The sequence below is a fragment of the Rhipicephalus microplus genome, chromosome 6 (assembly GCF_043290135.1).
Source record: "Rhipicephalus microplus isolate Deutch F79 chromosome 6, USDA_Rmic, whole genome shotgun sequence".
NCBI lineage: Eukaryota > Metazoa > Arthropoda > Arachnida > Ixodida > Ixodidae > Rhipicephalus > Rhipicephalus microplus.
Window position 1 is genome coordinate 145,245,811 of NC_134705.1, and position 12,627 is coordinate 145,258,437.

General features: G+C 46.8%; 1 protein-coding gene across 1 annotated transcript; it reads right to left on the bottom strand.

The window, feature by feature from the left end:
• Positions 1 to 479: 479 nt before the first annotated feature.
• Positions 480 to 2,086, bottom strand: LOC119167955 (uncharacterized). The gene is made up of 2 exons (XM_075867860.1): positions 913 to 2,086; positions 480 to 604 (listed from the first exon to the last, which is right to left on the bottom strand). The coding sequence occupies exons 1-2, from the start codon at positions 1,619 to 1,621 to the stop codon at positions 480 to 482; spliced, it is 834 nt and encodes a 277-aa protein (XP_075723975.1). The 5' UTR covers positions 1,622 to 2,086.
• Between the last annotated feature and the right edge of the window lie 10,541 nt (positions 2,087 to 12,627).

Here is a 12,627-nt window from a genome sequence, read left to right on the forward strand (position 1 = left end):
GGATCACGTTTAATTAGTCTGTTATTTGGTGTATATAACAAAGGTCGATGTATGTCCAGAGTATCCACTCGAGATTTGAAGCTCTAGAAAGCTGGTGAACACAACAGTAAAATTGTGTGACGTACGTGCACACACAAATCATATTGCTGCAGGTATGATCGAGCCAGCTGTATAATATGTATATATATACAAACACACACACATCTGCCTGTACAGCAGGTGAATTCGCTAAAGTATCAAGTGAGTGTAAGATGTTACACAACACTCACAGCATTTGAACAGTGGCAAGCACTGCGGAGACAGCAGCAGACAGGATTTAATAATTAGCACAATAAAGCTAAGTTGAATGGCTTATGTGTGCATTGATCACGAGGGATGCATGGTGATGTACATATGGCAGCACCACGCATGCACAGGCACGTTCCTCTTTCTATACTTACAAAACTCACAAACATATAATGCTGTAAAAACGACTAGTTTTATTGGAGGACCACATTTTTTTTTTCTTCTGCTCTCAGCTCAGCAAGCTTGGTGCCCATTGAGGGCACCAGGAGTTTTTCTGAGCACTCCCACCCTTTCCCTGTGGCCGTGCTTTTCGTGTACGCTGTAAATAGAAAATCAGATTAACATGTACCATGATGTGTACACAAACTCATTAGATAAGCCCCGTCAATAAGCTCTATTAAATTTATTGCAATAGCCTCTAATAATGAATACAAGGCCTGAATAAAAACAAATAATGATTAGTTCTGGCACTATACTTTGAATATGTGCATATGGTCAAATGCCCTACAACGAAAAATTCTTGGTTATGTAGTTTAAATGCCATTACTTCAATCAAGCATAAATTATACCTTAAAGCACGTAGCAAGTTTGGATAATCGATATTCACTAGCAGAAACATATGTTTACCTAAAATGGCATCAATTGCAGCAGCGTGAAGAGGAGGCCGTTGGGCCACTGGTTTGTGCGTCCCTTTGGCCTTCTGGCCCTTCGCACCCTCTCCGAGGTCCACCGGATCAGCCCCCCCAGTCTCAGTCTGCTCGAGGCGCAGGGAGGGGTCGCCACCCATGTTGGAAAGCTCGGGTACAGCAGGATAGGTGACTGGCTGCTTACGCGGGCTGTCCTCCTCGTCATCACTGCCAAGCTGCTCCCGAGCGCGTTTCCTGGTGGCCGACGAGTCCATCTGCCCCGCCTCGTCGTCGGTCAGGGGCAGTGCAATAGCACTGTGCTCCACCAGGGTGCTGGCCCATTCAGACGCCGCATGGTCGTCTGTCAGAGGCAGCTGGGAGGTGGCTTCAGTGCTCGAGGCCCCGCTGGAGCACTGGGAGGCCGGCATGGGGACCAGTGTGGGCGCGGCAGGATTGGCTTGCAGGCACTTTTCCACGATGGCTTGGATGTTGTCGGTCGCAATCTTGTCGAAGAACAGATAGCGGTGTGCCTGGACCTTGTTGGTCGGGAGGCTCTCTGATCGTTGGTGACGGAAGGGGCGCCTGGTGGGCTCCTCAGAAGTTGGCTCAGGAACTGGAGCGCTCTCTGCTGAGGGGGATGCCGTGATGGGCGAGCTGGCGTCGGGGACGGAGTTGCGCCTTGGCGAGTGCATCGTCACACTCGCACACATGTTCACAGTGATGCACAACACCGCTCAAGCAAAAGCAAAACACTTTGCAGTTACTGTAAGTAAAGAAAAAAAACAACTGGGTGCACTAGGAAAGACTGGGAAGAGTCACTGTAAGTGTTCGTGGTATTGTTCAGAAAGGAAAATACGCAGACGCTGCACTACTCGACAGGAGTGGTTCCTTAATAGCGTGGTTACAAATGATAGGGACTAGCTGTTCGTGAGAGAAACTCAAGCGCCCGTGCGCCGCGCGCACTGGGGCGGCGAAAGCGCGTCTATGCTACGTGCTGGGAGCCGCGCCCCTACACCACGACACATGCCGGTCGGCCGCGTAAAACACGCTAAGGGAAAGAGAATTAACTCACCAACCAGCAGTGTGAAGGGCAGGGGGTTCCGGGGCAATCCATGGCAGGTGAATCCGACAGGAGATCAGGGTAAAAGTCCGTCACTGACGCCGAAGCGAACGCATTGCCGTGGAACAGCCGTACTCCTGACGAGCGTGGCCCGGGAGCGACCGCACTCAGCCCCACCTTTTTCACCCCTTCCATGTAAAGAACCTTCTCCTTTCAATGCCATGCTCAAAGAGAGAGAGAGAAAAAAAGCTGTCGCAAAGAGTGGTTCTCTCCCACGTGCCGGTGCCACGCCTCCCCCTTTCTCGTCCCTGCTACGTAACCCTTCTTTCAAGGACACATGCGAAGAACGCAAAAAAAAAGCTGCCGTGGCGTGTTGGTTTATCTCAAATGCTGATCTGCTTCTCTGTGCGCAGAGACGCTCCTCCTTTCTTTTCATGTGCTGGCCACGCTGCGGCTTTGGCGCTGTGAGTAGTAGCAGTGACGCAGTCATCGTTTTCGTCTTCGCGTGTCGGTGCTGGACGTTAGAGGTTTTTAGTTTGACGTTTTTAGGGTCCACCCCGCTCTGGAAGTACCCGCAAAGATGCAACAGAGTGGCCGATGATTTTTCTCTTCTAATTATCCGTTGCCGGCAGCGCTGCGTACCATTCGCAGTTGCAGCGCCCTCTGGTCATTTTCATTGCCGTTGTGATGAGTGAAGAAAACGACGACGGAAGTGCGGGGCAAAGCGCGTGTAATGTGCGCGTGAGTGTCAGCGAATCAGCTGATGACCTGTGGTGGCCCATAGAGGGGGCGTGCCACGATTGGGCCACGTGAGACCATTACGTGGCAGTGGGCTGTGTGGCTGGGGACGAGCCGGAGCAGCGGCAGACGGGAGACAGCGGGCCGAAGCGTCGGACGCAGGCGATCCAGGTTCCGGCCAGTGAACGCGGCTGTCCACGCTACTGTCGTCCAACTACCAGCTGGGGCGACATTGCCGGCATGAGTACTGCATCTCGGGGCGCGGCCTGGCCTGCTGTTCTCTTCCTTGCCGAGGGCATCGCGGATCTCGGCGAGGCGTCTCCACGGTCAGCCGTTCCACACAGCGACGAACGTGGCCTGGCTAATGGTCACGGTTGCGTCGAGCATCGCGTCTCGGCGCACGCTCTTCGCTGGACGGGCTGGCCATTCCCCGCATGGAGCATCGCGTCTCCGATGCGGGTTGACTGCTCAGTAGTCGAACCCATGCCATCAAGCGCCGATGTCACCAGAGCGTCGCACCGTAGGCGAGGGACAAGCGAGACGTTCTGCCGGGTGAGACACGGGTGTGTGCACGGACCACGGAGCCGTGCAAGGTCAAGGGTGGCCGAGGATCCAGGTGCCAGGGGAGTTGCTGGCTGAATCGAGGATCGCTAGCGGTGCCTAGCCGTACCGAGAAACGTGCGAAAAAGAGCTCAAGGGTGGAGGCCACTAAGGCAGAGGAAGCGGTGCGCCGCTCGAGAGGACGAGTTCCTGGCAGCGTTCCTGAGCCGGACGTGAGACCCGTACGTGTCGGCCAGGTCGAGCTCCGGTGTGTCTGTTCAAGGTCCAAGGCCGAGACCTGCCGAACGGCTCCTGCCTGGGTGCAGTGGCCGGGAGCAGGTTCGTAGACGAGGCCTACCGGGTGTGGTCCTCGTGAGCCGTGGCCTGATCCTGGACCTCCGGAGTTGTGACCCTGACTGCTGGGTTGGCCGCGACGTCCGACTCAACGGCGCTGCACATGGTAGCGTATCCGTGTGTGGTCAGCCGTTCCAGCCGTGCCACCTTTGCCCTCGCGCACGTCGACGACCGCATCATGTCGGGACGACGGGGACCCAAACTGCGACGTTCCCATTCCTGGACCAGGAAGCGCACAAAACCAAGAAGAACAAGGTGTGCCTGTACAAGTAGGTGTTTCCGCCGCACCTGCCGCACCCGACGCTGGCCTTCATCGGGCTGCTGCAGCGGCTTGGGGGCGTGTTCCTCGCGCAGGAGGCGCAGAGCCATTGGTTCGCGCAGCTCATCAACAAGAAAGTGTCACTTCCTTCTCTAGTGTGCAATATAAAGCTTCTTTTGGTCGCATCACATGTTGATGTCAATCCTTTCTCGTCCGCTATTAACAAACATAGTGACGAACGTCGGTAACCATCACAGCCGTTAAACAAAATAAAAAACATTTTTTTCACATATAGTACAAAGCTAAATAAGAACGTATAAATTATTTTTTTCATTACGTATTTAGAAATCCACTTTTAATGTATTAACCGTCTACTTTTTCGACAAAGAAGCAAGCTCTGACTTTGATAATAGCCACTCAAAAGCCAGCAAGTTTCCGTTCCAGATCCATTGCAAGCATTCACTGTGTGTTGTTTGTGCTTTTGGCATGTGTGTGGTGGCGGCGTTTTTATTTTTCACCGTTGAAACTGTGTTTGCGTAACCATTTATGGCTCCGACGAGTGTGCTTGAGGACCCATTTTTGATGGGTTTTTTAAGGTGGTCCGAAATCGAAGACTTGTTGCGCCTTGAAGTTTTGCAATATACTCGACGAGACCCACTGTCACGACATGGCCTCTTGAACATTGACAACATGGACAGAGGACAATTTCGCACGTATTTTAGGTTTGATAGAGGTGATGGTCAAAGTCTGTGCCGTGCACTACAAGTGCCAGAAAATGTGACAGCGCCACAGGTCGTGCACGTTTCAGGTGTTGAGGCACTCTGCTTTACGCTATGGCGGCTGTCTTATCCCAACAGGCTGCGAAAATCGGAGCCGCTGTTCGGGCGGCATTATTCAGTGTTTTCTTCAGCCACTAACGCAGTGCTCGTGCATATTGATAGCACGTTTAGACATCTGCTGCAAGATGTGAATAACCACATCTGGCTCGACATAGCTAAACTCCAACTCCTTTCTGAGGTATGAAGTTTGTTAATTTGTTTTGTTAATTCTAATCTAACATTTTATCACAGGCTGTGCATTCCAAAGGGGCGCGTTGCACAACTGTTGGGGCTTCATCTACGGGACAGTGCGAGTCATTTGCCATTCATCGAAGGACCAGAAACGGTTATTTTCAGGGCATAAGCACTTTCACGCCCTTAAATTTCAGTCCATCATGTGTCCTAATGGAATCATTAGCCAACTGAATGGTATGTCGGCAGCCGGCATGACGCAGGCAAGTTATTTTTGTTATGCTGAGCTCCGTCCTACTTGTCCAACCTAAAAAAAAAAGCACCATCGCACCTATCTGAAATGCTCTGTGCTACTTGAGCAAACAAGCTATCACTTCGTAATAATGTTGTGAAGTACACTCAATCTGGGACAATTAATTATAGTTACAGCAAAAAGCAGCATATTATTCAAATTGAACGGTGGTGCAAAGAGAACCTGAAAAAATTGTGAACTGTTTATTTCGAGACTAAGGTGCAAGCTAAAATGATAAATGCATGCCCCAGTTACCATTATAATGCTGTGGCCAAGTTTTTTTTTTTTTGTTACTCTGCAACAAATCTGCAGTTATAACTCATGTCACAGATAATGCCATGCAGGTTATATTGATAAATGCAGTATAAATGTGTTTTACTGCATAGCACTGTGAAGAAACCTTCATACTTGAATAGGCATCAAAACATTTTTTTTACTTGGAGAGAGTGTATCCAAAAAGTGCACACTACACAGTCGTCTTAACATTTGTGTAAATGTATTGGGAAGAGGCAAGAATTTTATGAAGCATTCAGTGTCACATATCGTGTGGCAAAATGTTTTCATGTGCTCTTGTATTTCCACGTATCCTCTGAAAGAGCAACACCTATCGCAAGCTGGAGAAGCTTGCCAAAGGCCACAGCTTTTGTTTGTAGGGTCACTCTGCCTACAAACTGCGACATCTGCTGTTGAAACCTTGTGGCGAGAACGTGACTGTGCAGCAGCGGGCTTTCAATAAGAGAATGAATTCCGTTAGCCAAGCAGTCGAATGGGGTTTCGGAAAGATTGCAGGCTTGTTCTCTGTTCTGGATTTTCGCAAAAATCAGAGACTCAAACGGCAGAACGTGTCACGTACGTACAAAGTTGGCACAATACTTGCCAATTGCCACACATTTATGTATGGCTTACAGGTATCTCAATACTTTGAAATTGAACCTCCTCAGCTGGGAGAATATTTGAGACCAATGAACTGAGCTGATTCCTTCAACATGAATTCTTTATTTGTGTAGGCGAGTAATTTTTTTCTAATTGTTCGAGCTTGTTGCTCATTTCTTAGAGAATTTGAGTAGTAGCATTCTGGCGCTGAGCCTCCATTTTCAGTCGCTCTTCCTCCAACGTTACTTTTCTTTCTTCTAGTGTCATCCGTCGTTCCTCATGGTCAAGCCGTCAGTGTTGTAGCTCTCTATCCTTCTGCCGGAGAACAAACTCATTTTCTTCTCTTTTTAGAAGAATCTGGAGTCCAAGGGCCTGAAGGCCTCTGATTCCTAAAAAATGAAGTGGAACACAAATGACATACTTCTGAAGTGTTCCAGATCATAACTAATTTACTCTGGGATCAGCGCCATTTATCACATTCGGCTATGATGAATGCCAAGCCTAAAATTGGCATTGAAAAAATAAGCAAACGAATCACATGTAGCACATGTATGTTGTTTCAATGCAATGAGAGCTATGCATCATCTGGTGCAACTTGAAAAATCATGCAAGTTTGATTTGCAATACCTGTCGGAACAGCAGACTGTCTGTAATGCCACCGTTCCGGCCCACGAAGGGGCCCTTGAGCGTCATGGGCAGCGTTGGGCCTTTGAGCGTCCTGGTCAGCGTCGCTGTCCTCTATATTCTCTGCTTGCAAGGTATCCTGTGCTACAAGGGCATGAATGATCATCAGAAGTTAGGCATAACTTCATGTGCGACACTTTCATGCGACACTTCATGCATGCGACACTTCATGCATGCGACACTTCATGCATAAACACTTTCATGTGCGAATTTCCGCTAGTAGTAGTATTAAGAATATGCATTAGCATAGTAGTAAGGGTGCACTTGCTTCTCATGTGTTTTTTGCCTACGAACATTTGTTTAGCGTGCGCTGTTCTACAGGTTGTAAGTAAATAAAAAAATATTTTGCTTCTAATGTACTTTGCACATACCTGGTGCAGCAGCCGGTACGCCTGGTGCTGCAGCTGGCACCTCCCCAGCTGGGCTGGTTGTGTTGCTGTCGCCTGCTGTCACGTCACCTCTATGTGGTGGCTCACTGAGGTCATCCTCATAGATTGACAACAACAGATCTGTTGCTGTTGCCTCATCTGCACATAGAAAATGAGACACATGAATGAGAATGTCATTAGTAATACTATAGGACCCCTGAAGCAATAATTCACACAGAATAAAGACTACCTTCCGTCCCCATATCTGTCAAAATAGATATTTGTTTTCTCAGTTAATTAGCTTAATTCACAAATATGTTCACTGAAGTTATGAGAGAAATTTAAGCAAGCTAAAACATAGCATTATATTATTTTTAAATTCAGTCATTTCTCACTGTGTGCAGACAAGGTATGTCACCACCTTTTTGTAAATTTTTTAAAATTTTGACCTTTACGATATTATTTTAAAATGGGCTTATAAAGGATCTTTTTAAATGATGTTCATATGCAGAAAAGGGTGAAAAAAAATCAGAATTGGATTTGTTATTGACAAAACATTGCCCAAACTTGGCCTTTACGCGAACAGTCATAACTTGAGAACGGAGCGCCGGAATTATGAGTTTTTGGCACAAAGGTAGCCAACTCATGGTACTGTGCAATGAACTAGGATCTTTGCCATTTGATTATTGGGAATCAAGTTACAGTAAATATACCAAGGAAAACAAAAAAATGGTGTTTTTTCCCTGCAATCCTTCAACTAAAGCATTTTTACATAAAAACTTACCAATCGTTTTTATTGATCCTAGTTCGTTGCACAGTTCAGTAATAAAGGAACGAACATACAAAGTTTTATTGAAACAGATTTATTGGTCATGAAGTTACAACTGCTGGCGTAACAAAAAAGTGCAAAAAATCAAGTTTTGAGCAAAACGAGTTTAAAGTTTTTCAATGCTTGTACAACAGGATGATGGCGCCCTACACAGTTAAAATCCACCAGGCACATAGGTAGGGCCCTCCTTAGATGCCATGAGCTCTTTTTTAGCTTTTGTTGCTGCCCGTCTTTTCTTCCGGTGTTGTTTTGCTTCGCCAGTCGACTGACGCTGGGCCTTCCTTACACGGGGCTGGTCCCTAGTGTAGCATGCTACGATAGTGTAGTGGCCAGGTTCGATGCCTGATTCTTTCAAAATAGCCAGTACACTTCTGTTACCATCATTGAAGTGGCACACAGCATCGTATAAACCAAAAAGTAGGATGGGCAGGCTCATGTGAACGTCTTTGGGAACCCGTTGCCAAATCATACCGTTGAAGCGCTCAATGGCGTTTTGGGTTTTCCCGTGCAGGCACTTCTTCAAAAGCTCATCCGTGCAAAGGTCAGCGTACACAGGCTTCACTTTGTTAAGTACCTCATTAAATAGGCCTCCCTTGTGCTTGTAGTATCCACTTACCTGTGTGTTCCGTCGGTTAAAACCGTACCAACTCTCAGGGCCAAGAGGGCACAGACCATGCCTTGGAGTTTCATCTGTGGAACTGCAATGGAACAGGCTCGCTAATGTGGCTTGCTTCATTGCCTGCAAGTCTCCCACATTTGTTCTGATGGCAATATCATAATAGTTCTGCAGCCTGTCAATTAGAACATCTGTTAATTTTCCTTTCCCTCCAAGTCCGCGAACAGTCTTTTTCGTAGGCGGCATCCTACACGCTTCTGCACGTGCCCGATACACTCAAGTTTGCGCACACTATTTGGCCCATATATGTCCTTTATGGCCGCATGGCTCTTGGAGTCGCCATCTCCATAGAAGTCTACATATTTCAAACCACGACTTCTTTCTGCACGCTCAAACATACGGTAGAGCCCTACTGCCTCCATACCACCAGCACTACCGGTATAGTTGGCTTGGCACTGAGTATGGTTTGCCTTCCACTCCAGAAATTCAGCACTTGTGGGGCTCAACTTGCTTTTCGAATGACATGCCCTGCATTTGCTTGACATGCCTTCTACATCAATAATTTTCCCAATATCAATCGATATCAAAGACACGCCTATTCAATGAGGAATGCCCTCGCCTTTGCCACGTACCGTCACCTGACACACCACATTCAGTACTTCGCATAACACAACGCACTTCAGTAGCGGCATTCATCATTGATTTAGATGCAACATTCTCCGCAGCTTCACAAAGCTTTGCAGATATTTTTCGGTAGGCAGAATGCCAAGGCGGCGGCGGCATGTTCATGACTTTCGCCCATGTCACAGCTCCAGAATACCCCTTGCCTAGCTGACGCATTGCGTATACCAGACGCAGGTTGTTCTCAATAGAGCTTCCTGTCTTCATTGATGATTCAATTGAGTGTACATATGCGCATGCACCACACACAACAGCATATGAGAAGGATATTTTATGCTGGGAGCACTCCTCCAGGCTCAGCGAGGTGTTCTTGCATTCCGGGCAAGCGAGCATTGCAAAAACAGATGAAAGGATCTCCATGTCAATAATCCTATTACCCTGCAGTAAAGGGTCTGGCATCGGCACTTCACAGTTGTCGTCCAACTTCGCAAGCTTCGCAGCACTCGCCGACACATCCCCGTCCACATGGTCGACGGTCGGAGCATTCACAGTGTGTCGATTGCCAATGAACTTTCTTTTCGGCCGTCTTTTTACCCTGAACTTCGCCATACCTGCTTACAAAAACGTTCAGCCTATATTTGTACTACTGCTACTAAAGATATCACGTGTAAAAAATACAAACTACGCCAAATTAACAGCAGCAGCATGAAGCGCGTGCAAAGTAAACAACAGAGACTCTCGTAGCTTCACGCGTCCCCCTTACGGATATTTAATGCAACGTTTGAAACAACAAAGACTTCTAAGTTGTCTTTAAACAAGTTTATTGTTATCAAACGAATACATAACAGAAAAATTACAACATTTGCCGCTGATGTTTGCTAACTTATCAGTTTCTGTTAGCACACAACACTAGTTTCGGTTTCGCAACCGTTCACCACATGTTCGAAAATTGGCTCTAACTTCGGAACTAAATAAGATAGAAACATAATTCTTTCGGCAAAATATTTTTGAATGATTGGGGATTCTTGGAATATAAAATAAAAAAAAATGCGTTTTCAAAGGTGGTGACATACCTTAAGTACATTACATATCCACAACGTGGGACTGTCTGGGATATTGACTGCCTGAGGATCAATGCCATATAATTAGCAGGTACAGTGACCAGCATATTACTGAATAATGCAATATTTATAGTGAAAACTTTCCAGTTAAGTAGCCAGTCTGACTAGTCTGTCACAACAATTTATTCTGTGAACACTGCCAATGAAATGCATGCCGTCAATCCCGATTCAGAAATCGCTAAGGTGAACACTTCAGTTTTCATAGTACAAGTATAGGTGGTGGGTTGCTGTTAACGTCCACTCCAGATTACTTGTCATTTTCCTGTCCGTCGTCTGAGGCCCGGACTGCAGGTAAAAATGCCAATGCAGCATCCCTAATTAGCAGAGCCTGGGCTCTGCGCGTCTTGGCCGATGCTAATAGTTTAGCGGGCTGTCGCGACGCCACGGCAATTTTTTTTCGACGGCCCCATGCTGTTTCTCTTCCGCGGCACGGTTCTGGGGGCATAATCGACCTCCCTCATGAGGTCCGATACATCTTGAAGCAACTGCTCCCGCTCTTCATATTGTTCTTCGGTGCCAGACCTAGGGAGCGACTGGTTCATCTACAGCACTTGAACAGCGTTTTCTAGTAAAGTAAGCAAGCACTCACTTCCTCAGGTTCGCTGTGTTCTGCTGTCGGAAATAGCCGATGAGGAGGTCCACTCGTTCTTTGATGCTGCAAATTGTGAGCTCGCGATTTACTGCTGTCATGACATTTCGCAGCACGTCCTCCCACGCGGTGGGATTTCTGAAGGGGTCAGCACACACCACTTCCTTCAATAGGCACAAATCTTTATCGATGCGAAAACGTTTTCGCGGCTTGTGCTGGGTAGGTGGCGGTGAAGCTGCAGCGCTCGCGGAAAGTGTGCCATCTTCAGAGGCAGCCATCTTGAAATGAGCAAAGTTGCTGCACGCGCAAAAAAAAAAAAAAAAAAACCGCACGCGTCGTCCCCCTTTCGCTTGCAGAAGGGGGACGACGTGTGCGCTTTTTTTGAGTTTTGTTCCGGTAATGGTTCCGGTTCTGAGTTCCGTTCCGGTAACCCGCTGAAGGCCTTAGCGGAGGGCGCATGCGCACTCGCGTTCCCGCTCTGCTTAGCTGCTAAGCAGAGCATAAAAATATCAAAGTAAAAACCTCTATTGCCGCACGCAACTTCTCTTGCCAGGAGAATGCTGAAGCCAAAGTAGACATGCTTTGCAAGCTGCGTGCAAAATTGACTTGCTGCAAAGCAAACCTGTGCAGATGCGCATCACCGATTACTTCAACTAATGATGGATGTCCTGTGATTTTTGAATGAATGTAAGTCTTCTGAAACTTCCCCCTCGTGTCTTAGCTCAATGCACATGCGCCACTGCATGGGGGAGCCGTCAGTTTACTTAGCTTTCACCAATTCAAACTTCTTTTAATTCGAACAAATTTTCAGACCACTTCGAGTTTAAATATCGGGATTCGACTGTATAAACAAACAATCACCTGTGGCGAATATCGCGCCCTATGGTATATGAATATGTGCCACAAGTACATGCCTGGAGGGAAAAGTTTTGGCAACGTATGCACCGGATTTTCATTTTATTCGTGTCGTGACCAGCCAACTATATTCATGCAACCCTCTTACTCTACTATACTGATTTTCGTCTACTCCTACTCAAGAAGGTGATCACAAAAGCCCCCAGACGTAGGTGGCCAGATAAGAAAGTAGGTAGATCCGTAGATGGAAACACTCAAAGTGCTTTAAGTGTGCTAAAAATGCATCGCTTTAAATATGAATTCTTTGCTCTTGCTGCATTCACTGGTGCCAAAGCAGGCTTGACAACCCATAGCTAGTAAATGGCCGATTACAAGTGTGCATTTTCAAACTAGAACGTGTTATGCGTTGGGTTCCTAACAATGTGCTAATAAACTGTGTTCTTTTATATTACGTTCTTTTCATTGAGATGGCATGTGCCCTCTGTTTTGTTGTCATTAAGTGTATTTTATAGAGAAAGTTTGATCGATGCATCGCGCTACGTCGTGAACACATAATAGTCTACTTGCACTTATTGATCTATGGAATGGTGCACTACATAGGTGTGGTGGAAAGACGAAGTGCAAGATTTCTCCATGAAGAATAATTTAAGTCATGAACTTGGAAACAACTCAAAACTGGCTATAAAATTTTTTTATTTACCTTCCCTCCACAGCCAAAACATTGCACAGGTGATTGAGTGAAGTAACAGCGAGTGACAATATAAATGCAAAATATTAACAAAATGAGCTGTGGCTTTGTACACGATTAAACAAGCCAAAAGAATAGCAATAAATTCGCAATAACAAGGAGATTTGCTTTACCCCTAAAATTTTAAAATAAATATTTAAAATGACTCGACTAGGACGA

Excerpts from the sequence above, each read along its gene's own strand:
- LOC119167955 (XM_075867860.1), bottom strand. The coding sequence starts at position 1,621 with ATGTGTGCGAGTGTGACGATGCACTCGCCAAGGCGCAACTCCGTCCCC. Across the intron at positions 605-912 it reads TGCAATTGATGCCATTTTAG|CGTACACGAAAAGCACGGCC; the intron begins GTAAACATATGT and ends TTCTATTTACAG.